This window comes from Rhinatrema bivittatum, chromosome 3, assembly GCF_901001135.1.
Source record: "Rhinatrema bivittatum chromosome 3, aRhiBiv1.1, whole genome shotgun sequence".
In the NCBI taxonomy this organism is placed as follows: Eukaryota; Metazoa; Chordata; class Amphibia; order Gymnophiona; family Rhinatrematidae; genus Rhinatrema; species Rhinatrema bivittatum.
In genome coordinates, this window is record NC_042617.1 from 480,580,790 (window position 1) to 480,602,078 (window position 21,289).

The 21,289-nt window shown below is 43.3% G+C and overlaps 1 protein-coding gene across 4 annotated transcripts in view; it reads left to right on the plus strand.

Annotated features, from left to right (window-relative positions):
* MFSD2B (major facilitator superfamily domain containing 2B) overlaps positions 1-20,722 on the plus strand; it is a 133,841-nt gene extending 113,119 nt beyond the window's left edge. For 2 of the 4 annotated variants that reach the window (XM_029596005.1, XM_029596008.1), the window contains 2 exons: positions 15,919-16,095; positions 19,675-20,722. In XM_029596005.1, coding sequence (XP_029451865.1) covers positions 15,919-16,095; positions 19,675-19,711 — 214 coding nt within the window. In that variant the 3' untranslated portion in view covers positions 19,712-20,722. The remainder of the gene's footprint in view (positions 1-15,918; positions 16,096-19,674) is intronic. The other 2 variants (XM_029596006.1, XM_029596007.1) reach the window with 2 other exon arrangements.
* The last annotated feature ends 567 nt before the right edge of the window (positions 20,723-21,289 follow it).

The window sequence follows — 21,289 nt, forward strand, 5'->3', positions numbered from 1 at the left end:
CGCACCGCTAGCCTTTTCCTGTCACAGGCCCTTTAAATGAGAGGCTGTCAGATGCATGCAAACCTTAGGATGACCTTAGAAGCACATTGGTAGTGTTTTGCTTCAAAGGCTGTCAGTGGCGTTCTTCTGTGCTTGAGGAGAGAGTGGTCCGGCAGAGTTGGAGAGGCACTGCAGGGACCTGGCCCAGTGGGTGAGTGTGAGTGAGGAGAGCCGAGGACCATCAGATACAATAGTGCTGAAGTGTTTTTGGTGGTGTACTAATGCCAATGAGTCTTGTTTAGTTTGGACAAGTTCCTTGCAGTTTGCCTGCAATTTCTTGAGTAGAATATGATGTCTTGGAAGAAGCTGATGATCAATGGCTGAGGCTTCCCTATCCACCTGAGACTCTGAACACTGCCTTTGCAGTATCCCATTCACTGCCTGGCTTGGTGAGCAGAAATATGGCCCAAGAATCAAAGTTCTCTGCATGGCAGTGCACAAAGCTTGCCAACAGGCTGATCCCATATTTCTATATACAGTATATAATAGATTTATATTCCTCTTTTTAGGCACTTCAAACATTCAGGTACTGTAGGTATTTCCCTGTCCCCAAAGGGCTTTTAATCTGAGGCATTGGAGGGTGAAGTGACTTGCCCAAGGTCACAAGCAGTGGCAGTGGGATTTGGACTCTGGCTTCCCTAGCTTGCAGCCCACCGCGCTAGCTCATAGACTCCTCCTGCATTCCACTGCTTCATGTTATACAGAGGTCTGCAAGAATACTAAAACGGATGAAGAGTGACTGAGATGGTATTACATTAAAAATATGGCGGCTTTTGATTCATTATAATGTGTGACTCATTATAAAAAATTTTCTTTGATTTGTAGGTTTGCAAGTTGAAAAATTGGCTGTACTGCCCATGGATAATTTAAATTGCTTATATTTCCAGCTTATATGTCATACAGCTGTTATGATGTTGCATTTTTTTGTATTGTATTTCTACTAAATGCCATCACGCTCTATTATCATGATGAACTCTTGTTCAAAATGTAATACAGTCAGTGTAGCATAATAGGATATGGAATCAATGCCTTAATGTGGCTGCCAAAGGAGAAATAGAGCATCTTGTTTTATCAGCTACCTGATTTCTGTCCAGCTCTCAGAATGTCTGCCAAAATCAATTCAGCAAACATAGTTGAAACAGCACGTGAGAAGTTCAGATCTGCAGATTATTTTGGTATGAGCTGTCATTTTATGGGATTTCCCTTTCCTTCCAATTTTATATCTTCTCCTAAATTATTTTATGTACTAAGGAAGCCATAATGAAACAGCCTGCAAGCTCACTCCCCTGGGAGTTTTGCCAGCAGAAATGGCTTGGAAACAGGCTCTCTTTGAGGTCATTGGGCGGCACTCTCTTGTCCTAGTGTTGATTCGTGAAGATTCTAAAACAGGATGGGAGAGGAAGCCGCTTGTGTCTCTAGTTCCATGAGAGGCAACGCCTCAAAACAGATACAGTACATCCTAGTTACCATTCACTTTTGTATAGCCCCCCTCACCTGCCCCAACTTCTCCTGGCATACAGGGTTGAGGTCATGGGCCAGAGCAGTACTCATGCTTTGGGGTTAAGAGGGGGAAAGAGTCTATCTTTCTGGACCCCTAAGAGTTTCTCTCCCCTGGACTCCTCTGCAAACAGTCTAATAAGGAACAAAACATACTCTATACTGTAGTAGTTGATTAAAAAAGTAAAATCCTTTACTTTTTTAGTTAAAAATAAAATACATACTTTTAATTGAACATAAGAACATAAGAAATTGCCATGCTGGGTCAGACCAAGGGTCCATCAAGCCCAGCATCCTGTTTCCAACAGTGGCCAATCCAGACTACAAGTACCTGGCAAGTACCCAAACATTAAGTAGATTCCATGCTACTAATGCCAGCAATAGCAGTGGCTATTCCCTAAGACAACTTGATTAGTAGCAGTTAATGGACTTCTCCAAGAACTTATCCAAACCTTTTTTAAACCCAACTACACTAACTGCACTAACCACATCCTCTGGCAACAAATTCCAGAGCTTAATTTTGCGTTGAGTGAAAAAGAACTTAATTGTGCATTGTATTTATTTTATGACTAGCCGTTAAGCCCGTAACAACGGGCTACATTTAAAAAATTTTTTAGGTCCATTTCCTTCCCACTCATTCTCCTTCCCACTCCCCTCCCCCTCATTCTCCTTCCCCCTCATTCTCCCTCCCCCTCCCTCTCACCTCCCCCTCTAGTCTCCCTCCCACTCCCTCTCAACTCCCTCCTCTAGTCTCCCTCCCTCTCACCTTCCCCCCTCCCCCTCACTCTCCTCCCCATCCGCCCTCCCCCTTCCCTCCCTCAGTCACTCCCTCATCACTTCTCCTACCTCCTCCCCTCCCCTCTCCCCCTCCCCTCACTCGCTCCTCCCTCCCTTCCCCCCTCCCTCACTATTCCTTTCTGCCTCCCCTCCCCTCACTCTCCCCTCCCTCCCCCCCTCAGTCACCCCCCTCCTCCCCTCAGTCACTCCCCTCCCCTCACTCTCTCCTCCCTCCCCCTCCCCTCAGTCACTCCCCCTCTCTCAATCCCCTCCCCTTTCAGCTCATCCACAACCCCTTCCCTCGGATGGCACAGAAGGAAGATCTCCAGGGGGGTCCCTCCCTCGTGCACGCCGCCACCGCCGCCACTGCTCCTCGCCGCCGCCACCGCTACTACTCCTCCCAGCGCCATTTTATTTTTCAGACACGCTCCGCTCTGACCGACGTGCTCGCCCGCGCATGCGCTGTGGAGCTGCTCTCTACTGCACACTTGCGGCACGTCGGTCCGGGCTCCTTTATCTAGTAGATTGCTGATGTTCCATTTATGAAGAGTTCTCACTATAAGCGGAATATAAACATTTTTAAATAAATAAAATAATAAATCTATACTTGATTGCAGGAAACAAAGATCATAGCAGGTGCACTAAAGTTTAGGGCACAGTCAACACAGAAAATAAAATACAGTAGAAATCACAGTCTCGGGCAGGTGGGCACTCCAGGTAGGACACACTCCCCTTGGCATTTCCCCTGGTACCTGCTCCTCGGCATATAGCTCTCTCTCTCTCTCTTTTCCAGTATACAAAACAGATGAGCCATCCGTTTTACAGTCAGCAACTCTCAGGACCTTCCCTTGTTAGGCAGTCTTCCCTCTGACTCCCACAAAGGGCAATCCTCTTTCTCCAATCTCTGCAGAAATCTCTCAGGCAAAATAAGGAATATGGCGCTCATCTCCCCTCTTCTCAGAGACCTCCTTCTCTTATCTGTATGAGACCCCTTTGTGGGGCACATAAAATGCTGGAGGTTCTGATGCCTGTTCAGGAAACGAGTTCCGGCCTCTATGAGAACACAAATAAAAATGGTCCAGCAGATGGTGTAGTGGACCTGGCCAGGAGGCAAGGGCTGCATTTCTCATGCTGGGCAGGGAACACAACACCAAAAACATTGCTTTCCCTTCTGTGACTCAGATGACTGCTACCCCAATAAACACAAGTCCTTCCACCCAACTTCTCTTCTGACTGACACATTCCTCTCGCAAACCCAGGATAAAGAACGGTCTCACTCACAAGGCATCTTCAACAATAGAAGCTTTTATTTTAAGTTCAGACGTGCCAGCAGTCAAAGAAAATAAAAACTTAAAATCTCTGATATATATGGGGTCACAGGTTCAACACAGCAGAAAGACAGCAGTAACAGCAACAAAACACTCTTTGTCCAAATTTTCAGATAACTTTAATTCTCTACTCTAGTGACCCGCTGTTTAGTCCTTCTTCCTTAAAAAGAGATGATATTCAGTACTCACATACTCCTGTATCGGGGTAACCCTCCGGCTCTTTCAGGTCTGTCATGGGCTGAGATGTGAACCTGTTAGACCACCGTCAGACTGGCGCTGCCTGATCTGATGCAAGATGGCAGTGCCCACAGCCAAGAAAGGTGAAGTAATCAGGCAATGATTGGGGCAGGAGGAGTCCATTTGTAAAGAAGAATAATTTATCATGCCAAGGTCGGGACAGGCGGCAAGTAGAGCGGGGTCAGAACAGTCCGAGTTAAAGCAAAGCAGGAGCATGAAGCAGTAAGTAATTCAGCACAGGACCTGTTGCTCAGCCAATTGTTAAAATGAACTGGGCTTCCTTAAATATTTAAACCGTGCTTATGTCATCAAGGTGCATCACAGGATTTCCTGTGTTTAGGCTCTATAAAGCTCAATACGTCCGACATGCCGGAAGACTGCAGGGGAGTGCAAGACATCACAGTGGAGCCGGGACAGAGGATCGGGGCTCAGTGTAAGCCGCTGGGGTCAGAGACATATTACACTTTCTGGATTTGAGCCAAGTAATCAGATAGTCCATGATTCCTTCTAGGCAGCTCAGTGGCACTACCCTGAAGTCTAATCAGGCAATTCTGGAGACACGGCCTTGCTGGGCACTGGCCAGTCGGGATACAGGGAAGGAGAGAGATAACTCTCCCAGCCTGGTTTCACTCCAGCTTCCTGCCTAAGACTCTTTTCACCCTAATGAGCATCCATTTATACTGAACCAGGGCACACTCACCCTAGTGGTTCTCTGTCAAAACACTACCTTAAAGAGACATACAAAACTTAATAAACCTCTGCAATAATGTGCATCACTGATAAGCCAAAAGTAGAAATTAAGTGACATCCCATGAGATTTCTCAAAAAGCAAATTTCTAGTGGCAAAGACCTGAGTTAGTGCCTGTGTCACATTTAGGATATCTCAGAAATTCCTCTTCGAACCCCAAGACAAAACATCCCTGTCCTGAGGGCCCAGGCACCCTGACCGTGGGCCCCCTGCTAACTTCCCAGGACAGGGGGCAGGACTGGCAGTGACCACCCTCCAGCACCAGTACCTCTCTTAGCCAAAGACAGACCCTAGAGCCAGAGAGCTGAAGGACCTGGAGCCACGGGGCACAGCAGTTTTGTTAAACTCATGGCACCTCCCACTCACGAGTGTCAGATCTCTTTACTATTCCTACTCTCTTCTGACATCACATTCACCTTATGCCGTGTCTGATGAGGCACTGATGCTATGGCTAGTAAGAGAGACAGTAAAAAAATTGTGAAGAAATAAAATCCTTAAAAACATAATTTGGGATCAAATCTGGCAGCAGCCCCACTTTTCTTAGCTACCAGGAAATGCTTGGAAATATTGCACATATTATCCATTTAGGACTCCGGTCCGGAAAGAGGCTCGTGCAGAAATGAATGTAAGGAGTTCAAAAGCTCCCTTACTAGTGTGGCATGTGTCTCTGTAGAGAAACGCTGCAACAATGACAGAGAAAATGCAGGGTTAGGCATGTGGACAGTACTGAAAAAAAAAAGGTCTCTCTCAAGCAGTACTAGATTGGGGTCCCAATGAGGTCTCCAGCTGCTGCATGTGGACAGTACTGAAAAAAAAAGGTCTCTCTCAAGCAGTACTAGATTGGGGTCCCAATGAGGTCTCCGGCTGCTGCAGGAGTGCTGTTCCCAACCTCCCACAGCAGATGTACAACGGAGCAGGAAGCAGCTGGCAGCTGCGTGGGCATTTTTTTTTGCTGGCTCCTGCGGTACAAAGATAAAAGAGGCAGCCTGGGAAGGCTCTTTCCCTGACTCCAGAAGTTTTGAGAAGGGAGCAGCTGCCGTGGGAGGCCTTTCCTCTTCTGGAAGGAGGGGCAAGGAGCAGAGCACATTGTGCTGCTCCTGCGGCTCTTCATGGCAGTGGCCGCGCGGAGAGGCTCTTGCTGCAGCTTCTGCTCTTGGCGCTGGCTCTTGGGGGGGGGGAGTGCAGGAAGTGGTGGGGGAGCCTTGGGAAGCTCCCGCTGCTGCAAGGAAGATGCAGCCGGGCCTACGGGCCCGGCAGTGATGGCATCAGAGTTGCAACCCTTAAAAGGGGATGGGTTGCAGCGGCGACACTGCAGGGGAAGGGGAAAAAGAAATCAATAAAAATAAAATAAAAGCAAGGAGGGGGAGAGGCACAAAAGTGGCCAGAGACCCATAAGCAAGCCCCTGCCACGTGAATCATGACTCCCCCCAGCATCTCAGAAGTACCAGCGAGCTCCAGGGAATAAAGGAAAACCCAGAAATTGGTTGTCCATGTTCCCGCAGAGACAGTAAGGGAAATTAAATAAATGGGGCCAGATGGGTGATGAGGTGCACTGTACAAACCTCTATCACCTATACAAAAGTGGTTGGGCACAATTATTTACCCAGGAAAAGCCCCTGTACAGAGCTACAGTGAGTGCAGGGGTTCCATGCAGGGCATTATCTGCAGCTCACTGTTCTGCCTCTAGCAGCGATTTGAACTGAGGGGGAGGTTACAATGGCAACCACAGAAGCACACGAATAGCCTGGCCAGCGTAAAGCACCAGGGAAGTAAAATGGACAGCCCCCTTGGGACCTATTATCACTGGTCTACATTTGAAAAAACGTTTTCTGCTGACCTAATTATTTTTGCGGATTTTACCCAAATGAAAGGTGCTGATTCCAAATATGAAGTCAAAAAATATGCAATGTGTCAAATTTTTTCACAAATGAGAAATGCTTGATTAAAGATTATAAAGTCGAATATCAAGGGTAATAAGTTCTGAAGAAGCGATAGCACGTAATATATTTATTTCATGCAAAAACCAAGAGAGCAGTAGTTGTGTAAATTTTAATTGTTAGGGAGTCATCAACATGGTTTTGGAGCTCTTGCCACACCATTGGAACTTCGAAGCTGAGACTTTTTCTCTGACCTTTAGTCCACTGTCTCAGGTTTTCAACACATGTCCTGCACACTTTATGTTGTGCCCAAGGTTTGTCCTGGTCACCCAGTTTAACCCTGAAATATGCATGATAAGCTTTTCGAACAAAGTCAGAAATATTTGTCCTTTGTTTGGATGTTGAAAAACAACCTCAAATGTAACAGATTATATCAGGATCATTCCGGCACTGTCCACGAACTATTCGAGTGTTGGATGACATATTCAACAAAAACAGATTTAACAGAGTTAAATTTGCTGCGACTTCTAAGCCTCTTGAACGACTGAATGCTGCTGTCGGTTTTCACGCTGCTTATATAGCCATAAAATGCCGACGTCAGCAGTTTTAAACTGTTTAATAAGCAGTCTTCCTATTGGTTATACTGATTGCGTATTCGGCATATCTTTCTGCGCATTAATTATCTTTTTGCATATTCAGCCTATCTAAATAATAATGTTACGTTATTGCTATAAGAGTTTATGAGTAGACAGCGTTTTGTGGAAAAAAACAGACGTGACTGGAGGAAACGGATGTGATTTTTGGAATCAGCACACTAAAATACATAAAGATCACATGTTATCTTGTAGTCAGCAAAACTGATGTAAAAACAGCTACTGTACAAAAGGTAAAAATTAACTAGAGGTAGCTGGTATCTGAGAATGCTGGGAAGTGCAAGGTTAAGGTATGTGAGAACTTTTAGATTGTACTATTGTATGGGTCATCAGAACAAGGATATTCTCTGTAAGGAAAAAGTATTTTCACGTGGAAAACTTGGGCAGAAGACAGGTGGTGCTGGACAAGGGTGGAAGGCCATTCACCAGCTCTGCCAGACCCAAGAGAAATCTTATCTGACTTGTAGTTGTTATGGCTTAAAGTCCTACAAGAAAAAGAGTATAATTGTTATCGGTGTTTAAAGTATCTCTATGCTCAAAGAAAAAAAGGTTTGTATGTGTTGAAGTTTCACATTGTTGTCGAATTCAATAAAAAGCCTTTTTATGAGGTATTGTTTAGAAAATACTTGTTGAAAGATCTAAAGTATATGTCATACTGTTTATTGTCAGCCAATTTAATTTATATATTTTTTCTAGTACAATCAAATTGTTAAATATATTCTCACAGAAACATGTATTGCCTAGGTTTTCTGGTCTACCATCTTTACATAGGACATTTTCCTAATTTTATTCCTGTTTTCCCTCCCTACCCCTGGGAGAATTACTGGATGGGTTGTACTTGACCACATAAAGCCTAGCAGGAGAGAGGACTTTTCAGGTGTGTCCCTACATATATTTACTCCCTCTACCCGAGGTACTGAAGTGTAAACCCCTGAGGGCGGTTTTCAATCAGACACTTCCTAGTGGTGAAGGTTGTGGGGTTTTGATAAAAGGCAGGACTCAGAAGCTTCTCGGCTGTCTCTCTCTCCCTCTAGTGGTGGTATTTAGGGCTCAAGGTATGAACTAAAGACTGATTTATCATCAAAACTCCTTATCTGTTTGGTAGTTCGGATTGCCTTTTATTACCTTTGTGTATGCTAACTTCTCTGTCCATATTTTTTGCAGAAGGGTAAGGCAGCTCTTATATGCCTTTGTGATATTGCATTATAATTATTGTAATGCATTGTATTTAGACCTACCACACAGTGCTAGGGCAAGGATGTTCAGCCGCCCTAGGCGGTGACGTCACCTTACCACGTGATCTCTCTCTCTCTGCAATCTCGCTGTATGCATCGTGCCGCGCCACACATGTCCTCACATCAACTGCGACGCCCTGCCCACTTTTGGCACCCTAGGCAGCCGCCTAGTTCGCCTAATGCCTCCCGTTGGCCCTGCTATCACAAAAATAACTTTGAGTCCTACAATTATTTCAAAATTGTGCAGCATGTCTGCTATTAAATTTGCACCTACATGATCATATTATATAAGCTTTGAATAACCTTCATTGGCTACCAATTGAATATTGTTCCAAATTTAAAACCTTAGCATGGATTTTTAGATCCTTAAAATTGTTTGGGCTTCACAATATTTATCTGACTGATTAATTCTATATTCCTTTGAGAATACTACGATCCTCACAAGAAGTTTTGATAGTGACTCTTAAAGAGATCAAATATGTAGATACCTTAAAGAGAACATTTTCTTGTGCCAGCCCTATTTTATAGAATTCTTTGCCTAGATATCTGCAGATTATGATTGAATATTTATCCTTCAGGAAACATGTAAAAGCTTGGTTATTTGAGATTGCTTTTCCTGGTCACTGAAATTTACAGGAGTCAGAATATTGGTGTTGCCATATTAAGAGGTAAGGGCCAGATTTTAAAAGCCCTGCGCGCGTAAATCCGACTGGATTTACGCGCGCAGGGGCGGTACGCGCGCCGAGCCTATTTTGCATAGGCCCGGTGACGCGCGCAAGCCCCAGGACGCACGTATGTCCTGGGGCTTTGAAAAAAGGGCGGGAAGGGGGTGGGGCGCCGGTCCGGGGGCAAGACCGAGGCCTCCGGCACAGCAGCCGTGCTGGAGGATCGCGCACCGGCAGCTGGCCAGTGCGCGCAAGTTATGCCTGCCAGAGGTAGGCATAAATAAGAAAATAAAGGTAGGGGGGATTTAGGAAGGACTGAGGGGGGCGGGTTAGATAGGGGAAGGGAGGGGAAGGTGGGGGGGAGCAGAAGGAAAGTTCCCTCCGAGGCCGCTCCGATTTCGGAGCGGCCTCGGAGGGAATGGGGAAAGCCATCGGGGCTCCCCTAGGGCTCAGCGTGCGCAAGTGGGTGCACACTTGTGGCTGCGTGTGCATGTTATAAAATCGGGTGTAGATTTGTGCTCGCCATGTTGCGCGCACAAATCTACACCCTCGCATATCTCTTAAAATCCGGCCCTAAACTTTTAGGATCATTTGTAATTTTATCCAGTAATTTTATTTTGATTTTTATATTATTATGTATTATTTTGTTTTTATTTAATGTTTTGTCTAATGTTCTGTTATTTATTACTTTATATGGTTTTGATAGTATTTATTGTTTTATGTTGTATGTTATGTCATTTTCAATTTGGGCCTTTAGGGCGTGACGAATAAGAAGGTATAGTGGGAATGAAGGGAGAGAAATGAGGGTGGAGGTGTAAGGGTATGTGTATTTTATTCACAGGGTGGGGTGGGTTGGAGTTGAATGAATTTTAATGTTTAATATGTTTGTATATTTTTATTTGCTGTAAACTGCCTTGATCTACTTTGTTAGTTTGGTATGTGCAGTATATAAATATTAAATGAAATGAAATGAAAGTGTGAATGAATGAATAAATGCATAAGAGCCTAATTTACTAAGCATTTTCCCATAGAAACAGAATGGGAGAAAAGCCTTAGTAAATCAGACCTGGTTGGAGTCCAAGGATCTCCAGAGAGGGGATGGTGCTTGAGGCAGCCAAGAGGGGCTTAAGAAAATAAGAACATAAGAACATAAGAAATTGCCATGCTGGGTCAGACCAAGGGTACATCAAGCCCAGCATCCTGCTTCCAACAGAGGCCAAACCAGGCCACAAGAACCTGGCAATTACCCAAACACTAAGAAGATCCCATGCTACTGATGCAATTATTAGCAGTGGCTATTCCCTAACTAAACTTGATTAATAGCCGTTAATGGACTTCTCCTCCAAGAACTTATCCAATCCTTTTTTAAACCCAGCTACGCTAACTGCACTAACCACGTCCTCTGGCAACAAATTCCAGAGCTTTATTGTGGGAGTCAGAGGAAGGCCCTTCTTGTATGTTCTTGGATTTTAGTTGCGACTATCTGGATTTCCATTGTGTGCATAACAACCGGAACTTTGTCTTTTATTTCTGTAAATTTTAATTTTGGAAAAACCCAAATTGTAGTGGATATGTCTTTGTTCCTGGAGCCCAAGAGTCCTGAAGCAAGTTTTAATTCTCTTCCCTTCTCTCCCCACACCTTGGAAGAACTCCAGGGAATCCTATGGGCTGTATAGTAGCCCAGCAGCTTCCCAATGTGCCCCCTTATCCTTGGCCCTGTGTAAAAGGAAGGGTTACATTAGTAAAATATTAATTAAACCAGTAAAGATAGGCTGTATCATTGACATGTTAGGCTGTTCAAAGATGATACATTTTCCACAATTAGAACAATATCTTGTAATAATGACAGATGCAACCAAAAACTGCATAACTGTGATCTGGTTGAAAGCTGATTGACCCACCACTACTCAATGCATAGAAGATGTGGATTTAATGGTAATATGATGGAAAGAGTAATAGAGAGGCTGAGACTGTAATAATGGGTATATGAAAATAGATAGCAAATATGCCATACTTATTACCATAGTTTACCAGGTGAATCCTTTGTATCCTAATACATACTGCAAAATGTTAACGCAGGGAGAGGTGAATGTTTTTTTAATATTTATAGAAATTATTCAGGATCTGTTATATTTCCTTAATAGTTGACATGTTTTATAATATATACATTTAGAACTGAAAAATATTAATTTGAATGCATAAATAAAAAGGAAGCTTATGTTACGTACTGCGGCAAGTAAATTGATTAGAGAGTTGGAATAACCTGTGATTAAATCATTTGAATGATAGACAATTTAACTTCATTTTGGGGCTATTTCCTTATACTGATTTCTCTTCTCTTCATCCATGGATCCTAACCTTTTTTTTACTATAGCCTAGGGTAGGGATGTGAATCGTTTTTTGACGATTTAAAATATCGTCCGATATATATTTTAAATCGTCAAAAATCGTTAGAGCCGCGATACAATAACAATTCCCCCGATTTATCGTCAAAAAATCGTAAATCGGGGGAAGGGGGAGGGGAAGGGGGAGGGCGGGAAAACCAGCACACTAAAACAACCCTAAAACCCACGCCAACCCTTTAAAATAAATCCCCCACCCTCCCGAACCCCCCCAAAATGCCTTAAATTACCTGGGGTCCAGAGGAAGGGTCCCAGTCTGATCTTTTACTCTCGGACCTCGGACCTCCGTGCGTTGTAGAAACAAAATGGCGCCGGCGCTACCTTTGACCTGTCATATGACAGGCTGGCGCCATTTTGTTTTTTTGTCCCCCAACGTCAGGAGCATAGGAGATCGCTCCCGGACCCCCGCTGGACCCCCAGGGACTTTTGGCCAGCTTGGGGGGGCCTCCTGACCCCCACAAGACTTGCCAAAAGTCCAGTGGGGGTCCGGAATGCCCTCCTGCAGTCGAATCATTTTTCCGTACGGAAAAACGATTCGCGGTAGGAGATCGCTCCCGGACCCCCGCTGGACCCCCAGGGACTTTTGGCCAGCTTGGGGGGGCCTCCTGACCCCCACAAGACTTGCCAAAAGTCCAGCGGGAGTCCGGAACGACCTCCTGCAGTCGAATCGTGTTGCCGAATGGCCGGCGCCATTTTGCGCAAAAGGCCTCCGTACGGCCGCTGGGCCGGGGGATCGCATGCCGGTACTCGGCATATAAATTGAGAAATAGGAGTGCAAACTGGGAATCCAACCCGAAAGATGCATCGGCTGCAGTTTTGAAAAAGAACCCATTTTGTTTTATGAATGCAGTCATAGTTAGGACTTTATTGTTGTAGAATCAGCGCCAAAACCCAGGAATTCATTGCAGTATTTCTTTCTCTGTGGACCTATGAGCAGAGTTGATTTGGTTTCCCCCTGCAATTATAATTTAGTTTCTCTGAACTAAATTATAATCGATTTGTTAATTGATTTTGTATAATTGATAGTTGATTTGGTTTCCCCCTGCAATTATAATTTAGTTTCTCTGAACCTAAAAACATGGCTCTTTCGGCAAGCCTTTCCGGAATCTCAGGAACACTCTGACACCGGTCAAAGAACAAAATAGTCCAATACAAGTTCCATGACCGCACATATCTCCTCAGGGCCCGAATACGCCTTATATGGACAGTAGGGATGTGAATCGTTTTTCAACGATTAAAATTATCGTCCGATAATGTTTATATCGTCTTAAATCGTTATAGAACACGATACAATAGAAATTCTAACGATTTATCGTTAAAAATCGTTAAATCGTGTTAGTGCGCACTAACTCGAGTTAGTGCGCACTAACTCCCCGTTAGTGCACACTAACTCGATTTAGTGCGCACTAACTGAAAATGATACAAATAAACACTTTCCAGGTCACTGAAGGTCAGTTAGGAATGAATATGTGTTCCTATTGGCTGGCTGCCCTCTTATCTATTGATATTACCAAGGTTACCACTGAGGTGATGGTTGGGGGGATGGGAAATGGAACTGGAAACTAACGAACACCAACAGAAAATGAAACAAAGTGTTCACACTTCCCAGGTCAGTAAAGGTCACTTAGGAATGAATATGTATGTATGTATTCCTATTGGCTGGCAGTGCTCTTATCTATTGATGTTACCAATATGGTTGGGGGGATGTGAAATGGAAACAGTTGGAAGCTTGACAAAAAAAGTAATGTAATGATCAGCACTCACGTGACTAGAACTTGTTTGTTTATTATTTTTGTTAGCAGGCACCTGAAATGCTAGTGCATGTTGAATTTGCCAATCACTGTGCATTTTAGAAAGGTGGTCCTGGCTGGAACTGTACACAGTTCAAATATATGTAATTGATTGTTGGTAAGTGTATTTTTTAAGTAGCCACACTGGCACCAGTATGTTTACTTTTCCTCCTACTTAACTCACTAGCTCAGCTTTGTAAGAAGGGCTTCTCTGCTTGTGTGTTGTTTTTGTTTGGTGTGAGGAGAGCAGAAACATCAGATCTTTATTCAATCTACTACAGTCATCTCTTACAGTGCCCTATCCCTATTAATACCAGGAGTGTTGTGATCTTCCTGCACACAGTGCCCTAACCCTGATACCAGTCTGAGACAGCTCCCTCCCTGCATTACTAGTGAGAGGCTGGCTTCACAGACAGGGGGGAGCTGCCTGACCCTCACTCCTGACTTCCCCCATGCCCCAGCTAGTGAATGGTGTGTGGGTGAGGGGGGGGGGAGGATGGTGAAGTCTGAGACAGCTCCCTCCCTGCATTACTAGTGAGAGGCTGGCTTCACAGACAGGGGGGAGCTGCCTGACCCTCACTCCTGACTTCCCCCATGTCCCAGCTAGTGAATGGTGTGTGGGTGAGGGGGGGGGGGGGAGGATGGTGAAGTCTGAGACAGCTCCCTCCCTGCATTACTAGTGAGAGGCTGGCTTCGCAGACAGGGGGGAGCTGCCTGACCTCACTCCTGACTTCCCCCATGTCCCAGCTAGTGAATGGTGTGTGGGTGAGGGGGGGGGGGAGGATGGTGAAGTCTGAGACAGCTCCCTCCCTGCATTACTAGTGAGAGGCTGGCTTCACAGACAGGGGGGAGCTGCCTGACCCTCACTCCTGACTTCCCCCATGTCCCAGCTAGTGAATGGTGTGTGGGTGAGGGGGAGGGGGGGAGGATGGTGAAGTCTGAGACAGCTCCCTCCCTGCATTACTAGTGAGAGGCTGGCTTCACAGACAGGGGGGAGCTGCCTGTCCCTCACTCCTGACTTCCCCCATGTCCCAGCTAGTGAATGGTGTGTGGGGGAGGGGGGGGGGGGGTGGATGGTGAAGTCTGAGACAGCTCCCTCCCTGCATTACTAGTGAGAGGCTGGCTTCACAGACAGGGGGGAGCTGCCTGACCCTCACTCCTGACTTCCCCCATGTCCCAGCTAGTGAATGGTGTGTGGGTAAGGGGGGGGGGGGAGGATGGTGAAGTCTGAGACAGCTCCCTCCCTGCATTACTAGTGAGAGGCTGGCTTCACAGACAGGGGGGAGCTGCCTGACCCTCACTCCTCCGGGGTATTGTGATCTTCCTGCACACAGTGCCCTATCCCTGATACCAGGGGTGTTGTGATCTTCCTGTATGCAGTGCCCTATCCCTATTAATACCAGGAGTGTTGTGATCTTCCTGCATGCAGTGCCCTATCCCTATTAATACCAGGAGTGTTGTGATCTTCCTGCATGCAGTGCCCTATCCCTGATATCGGGATGTGTGCAAGAAGATCACAACACCCCCGGTATCAGGAATAGGGCACTGTGTGCAGGAAGATCACAACACTCCTGGTATTAATAGGGATAGGGCACTGTGTGCAGGAAGATCACAATACCCCTGGTATCAGGGTTAGGGCACAAGTTCTAGTCACATTGACTGATCACATTACTTGTTTTGTCAAGCTACCAACTGTTTCCATTTCCCATCCCCCATATACTGTCAGTAGGAAACTTGGTAACATGAATAAATAAGAGGGCAGCCAATAGGAATACATATTCATTCCTAAACTGACCTTAACTGACCTGAAAAGTGTCAAATTGTATCATTTTCAGTTAGTGCGCACTAACTCCCAGTTAGTGCGCACTAACTCCCGTTAGTGCGCACTAACTCGAGTTAGTGCGCACTAATCGGAAAAAACGATTTTTAACGATTTTTTAACTAAATAATCGTGCCTAAGACGATTTTCTTGCCCTGCCACACGATTTCTATCGTTAAGACGATATGGAAAACGATTCACATCCCTAATGGACAGTCCACTTGCCTTGAAAGACCCTTTGTTGATACATTAGTCCATTAGCTGATGCACCTCTCTTGTTTATGCCCCCCATGTATTCACTGTTACCTGTTTATCCCAACTTAACTCACCATTTATTTTTAGCTATTTTTATATCTTTATTTCACGTTAATTGAAGAGTTATTGTTGTCTACTGTATACTTATATTGTTATATTTTCACTTTATTTTTATACTTATTTTTGACGTTCTTATGTTCAGAAACACTGTTTAATGTAACGCCATATCCGCGACAGTTTTGTTCTATGGAAACCGACCTGATTTGATATTTGTATCGAGAATGTCGGTATATAAAAATCCTAAATAAATAAATAAATAAATTATTTTTTTCCACAAGCTTACTGTTACATGCAGTAGATTGGTTTACTCTTAACAATATTTTAATTGCAATTTGCATGTGGTCTTGCTGGTAGCTGCAATAAGAAGTTTGTTTGTTTCTTTTATTTAATGTCTATGCTCTTCTGTACTCAGCTTAGAACTGTAGTTCAAAATAGGTGGATTTAAACAAACAAATAAATAAATAAATAAATAAATAAGAACTAATGTCCTATTGGTATAGCAGTAATAATCCAGTCTCTTTACCTGTCTTTGACAGATTTGCTGGATATAGCACAGGAGCATGCAAGAAGTCCTATGGTGTTGCCATCACGCTTAAAGTTCTGATCGGAGTAGTACCTGCATTCTTGATAATTATAGGGTTAGTCATCCTCATCTTCTATCCCATCACAGAAGAAAAGAGAAGGGAAAATGAACATGCACTTAATATGATACGGTAGGCTTTCCTTAATTAAGCAAAACAGTACTTTAACAGCATTTCAAATCTCAAAGCAGAGACTGTTTGAAGGCTGTTTTCACTGCAGCCCTAGCTATTCAGCCAAAAATGCAAGGTGACATCCCTGTCTCCTTAGAGCATTCATCTATATGATGTTTTGAGAAAAGATCTACTCTGGATTTACCCATCCAGTCTCATAGGATATGAAGCTCCAACAGTCCATGTGCCTACAAATCAACCAGCAATTTTGTTTTTCTCATTGGATAAGCTTTTCTGATTGTTTCTTAGTCATTACACATCCTTGCTTCTGCCATATTTAAATCCAGTCCCTTCCTTAGCTCTATCATGTTCGCATTCAGATTTCCTTCTCCTCTAATATTTCAGCTCTGTTAAATCCCTGGCATCATTCCTATCATGGTATTTTCCCTTCCCAGCTCAGCCCCAAGTTACCATGTTATCCTCTATCTAACTACTTGTAATCCCATAGCTATGGTTTTGCAATGCTCTCACTTTGGCCCATGATTCTGTAACCATCCTATAAAGTTTGACGCCGAAGTTTTGAGACTCCTGGATTTTCTACTATTACTATTTCACAGCCTTTCAGGTCCTTGCAGCTCCTTAAAAAAAAAAAAAATCTATTGCCACAAATGTAATATCCAGAGTCCTATTCCCAGTACTTTCTTTCTGGAAAAAAAGTGCTGGTATTCACATGTTGGATTTTTTTTTTTTTTCGAGGGACCACCGAGCAAATCAAGCAGGAGGAGGCGAAAGGTGCCAGTACTCAGTAGCAGCAAGTGCTAGAGATGTGCATTCGTTTTTCACGAATTAGACAATTTTAATGAAATTGTTTAATTCATCATGGTTCGGGGGAACAGAAAAACGAATGGAAGTTTTCTGAAATTTTGGAAAAATTCGTAGTTCGTGTTAGTGTGCGCTAACTCAGCATGCACTAACACGAAAATTGGGGTCCCACGAGAAAAAAAAAAAAAAGAACCGTGGGAAAAACGAAATTTCCTGCGGGAGCCTGAAAATGAAGCCTGAACCGAAAGAACTAAACAATGCACATCTCTAGCAAATACTACCTGATAAAAAGCCTAAGTTTTTGTTAATTTCCTTCTATGGGGAGATCAATTTTCAAAGCAGTTTATACTGGTAGAAATCATTTTACCCACATTAATTGGCTGTCCCGACATTATCCTTACTCCAATTAGTCTTCTTTTTAGTAACTACAGTACTTAAGTCTCCTGTAGTTCTCAAAACTGTGCCCAGTTAATTTCCTTATTTCAGGTAGATTATCTACCATCCTGCTACTAGGACCTTTGAAGATGTACTTTTTATTGTGAAATATTTTTCTTAATTTTCTGCCTGAAAAAAATAGCATTTTTTTTATATTACTTTTTGTACCTGAGGCAATGGAGGGTAAAGTGACTTGACCAAGTTGCAACAGGAGATGTGAACCCTTTTTTTTTTTTGTTATAACCCACTGCTCTAACCACTAGACCAGGGGTGGGCAGTTCCGGTCCTCGAGGGCCACAAACCAGTCTGGTTTTCAGGATATCCCTAATGAATATGCATGAGAGAGATTTGCATGCACTCTGCCTCAGTTGTATGCAAATCTATGTCATGCATATTCATTAGGATATCCTAAAACCTCGACAGGTTTGTGGCCCTCGAAGACTGGAATTACCCACCCCTGCAATAGACTATACCTCCACTCCAAGCTACAGCTTTAACACAAGTTTAAATACAATTACTGCCAACTATTGACACTTCACCTTCAACTCTGTTAGACCTACTGTTTTTGAGATGGGAGACTTCAATTCAGTGCCTGCCAATGGTAGATTTGTTTTAGATGTCCTCTAAAAAGTTTGTGAAAAAATGATCTGCTGCTGCTCATAGGGAGCCCAACTTTCAAACCTATCTGTGGTACAGCATTTGCATGTGTAAATGGACACTCGGAGATTAATGCTCATATTTTATAAATTGTGCAATGGGAGCTGCAGTTGATAAAATACTGCATATATCTGCTGCAAAAGTGCATGCATGTGTTTCAGTATGCATATATATTTTCAATGGAAGAAAATGCATACTTTCTCCACCTATTTTATAAACATACGCGGACATATTTTATGCATGAAATAATTGATACTGCGCAAATAAACACTCAGAATTAAACATGGCAGCAAGTATTTTGTAAAGTATGTACAGATGCTGGTTTGAATATACTTAACTGGCACATGCACTTGGAATCTCCAATTCAACAATACCTCTGCCTGTTCACCCAGTCCTTCTCCAGTTTATCTAGACCCTCTAGCACTTCAAAATGAATCCCCACCAGTTTACCCAGACCTCCTTTCCAAAAACTGCAGACAACAGACAAGTCTGATTTCACTTGCACGAGTCAATTATCAGGTGTAAAAGTGTACGAATACATTTGATAATGTGTGCCCATATATCTTCTACAAAATAGCAACTTCCACATATACATCTGAACCCTGCTCTGGAACACTTACACAGCCCCCTTTTCCCTCTGGTAAAATGTAAACACAAAACCAAAATTTTGTGCACTCTTGACGCTTATAAAATAACATATATTTAGGTAGATGCTATTTTTATGTGCAGAACTCTGAAAATTCACCTTTAACTGCTCAGATCCAGCTCTTGTAAAGAAGGGGGCTCTGTGAGTGGATGGTGCCGTAGGCTACTTAGGGGGTCATTTATCAAAATGCGATCGCACCATATCGTATGGTGCGATGCAAATTCAGAAAATAGGAGGAGTGTGGGCTGGGTTAGCCTGTCTGTGAAGAGCTATTGCACAGCTGTAACACCAATTTTAACTACACCTCTTTGGATTGTGTTAGGCTGTGTGATAAGGTTTCATCACTGTTTGCAATGTCTCCCATAAGTCCTAATTCAGGTGAATTGACAGGTCCAGAGCCTTGGGTGGGAGGGAGAGAGAGAGACTGGCTATAATGCCATAATGATGTTACCCAGGTAGAGAGTCCCGCAAGCTAGGTTGAGAGAACATTGCCCAAATCTCATCTTGGAGTGAGTTTCCTCACTCCGAAGGCTAGCAAATCTTCACAAGAGACCACTGTTCTGTTCGTAGGTGTCACCTAGAATGTCAAAGTGGCCCCTAACCCCCTACACTTACCTAAACCCCACCTCGAGTTATTAGGTGGGCCTACCATAGGGATACAAATACCTACCTATGGGCCATTACATTATGGCCTCTCTCTCCCTCAACAATGGTCCCTTGGTGGGTGGATGAATGAAGGAAATACAACAGGTCTGGCACTTATCACAGAATCTGAAAATAGTATTGCAATTTGCACAGGTAATTAGCAATAAATGCTATATTAGCATAAAACACACCCCTTTTGCTATTGCATGCGGTACTTACCACATTTTGATAAATCCACCCCTTAGTTACTTCTCCTGACATTGTTAAACCCCCAAAATGAAAGATGTTTTGCATGTCCCACATTACCAGTAAAACCTGTCTCTTCCAAGGAATCTTACACTATTATTTTTCCAGAGTTTGTTAATTTTTTTTTTCTTCATTTGCTTGTTCTTCAGGTACCGACCCAAACGGCGACCTACCCTTCTTGGATGAGTGAAGATTCAATTTCTCCTCTAACTGGTCACTGATGATCATGTTGCAAACTCTTTTGGTACAACTGCTCCAGTTTGTGGTTAACCAGAGCTGGATACTGAACTCTGAAGATTACCAAACTTGTATCACAAGGAAAGACTCATTTTGTAAAGAAGCAAGCTCCATGGTCTTCTCTTCTTGCGTATTTTTTAAGATATATATATATAGATATATATAGATATATATTTGCTAGAAAGAAAGACAGGATGGTAATTAAAGTAACATATGGGTATTACTATCCCACAAAGAATGTTTAAAGTTTTTTGTTACCTTGTTTTCTTAGGCTGTCCAACTAATCACATTGCCATCAGAATCCCCCAAAACTGGGTGTAGTGGAACTGCACCAGTGTTTCCCAGAGTTTCCTCCATTATGTCTAGATGTGGCTGGTTTGGGAATGATAAAGTGTGTTGCCTTGCATGTCATTTTCTCAAATAAAGAATGGAGGATTTTAAGGATGTGCAAAGTGGCTCATCTGACTGGAATTTCTATATGGCTATACACATCTATGAAACACAAAACTATAAATAACTGTGTTTATATTTGTAATATGTATATAATAATGCAAAAAGCCTTTTAAGCAGGAGAACATATTGTATCTAAAAATTCTATTCTGTGGTTAGTAAGTGGATTGGAATGATTTAATATAAAAAATCCAGGATGCCTAAGCAACAGTTTAGGATAATCTTTATGTATTCTTTTAATCTCATATTTAAAATAACCATATGCTGGTAACTATGCATTAAATATTTTGAACTTCACACTGGGACTTCATTTTAGTGTGTACATAAAGGTGTATGTTCAAAACTACAGATGACGTTTGAATTCTTATCAAACAGTAAATCATAAGCAGAGTGCAGTTAGTGTAGCTGGGTTCAAAAAAGGTTTGGATAAGTTCTTGGAGGAGACGTCCATTAATGGCTATTAATCAAGTTTACTTAGGGAATAGCCACTGCTATTAATTGCATCACTAGCATGGGTTCTTCTTAGTGTTTGGGTAATTGCCAGGTTCTTGTGCCCTGGTTTGGCCTTTGTTGGAAACAGGATGCTGGGCTTGATGGACCCTTGGTCTGACCCAGTATGGCAATTTCTTATGTTAGAGTGGAATTAACAGAATATGGGCCTCATGGCCATCAAGAAATAAAACCCAGTTTAAAGATTATTTAGGAAAATAAGTGTGGCCAGATGTAGCTCCCCATCCCGCTGTGCCAGTGAGGTGGCTTAAACTCTGCTGCTTGTGTGGCTGACTCTCAGGCCTCAGCCCAAATGACCAAATCACTACTGCCTGGCCCCTGTCACTGCTCTGGCTGCCAGTTTGGCCAAATTCACCTGTCCCCGTACTACTGTTTAAGGGACTCCCACTGACACTGGCATTACTTTTAAGTTTGGCTTTTTTTTTTTTAAAGGGATCAGGCTTTCCTACCATTTAAATTTCTGAAGACTAATGGTATCATATATAGTGATGGTATATTCTGGTCAAATAATTTTGTTCAGTAGCCAAGATCAGTTTTGATTTATGTACACTTGCTTATAATCATTTG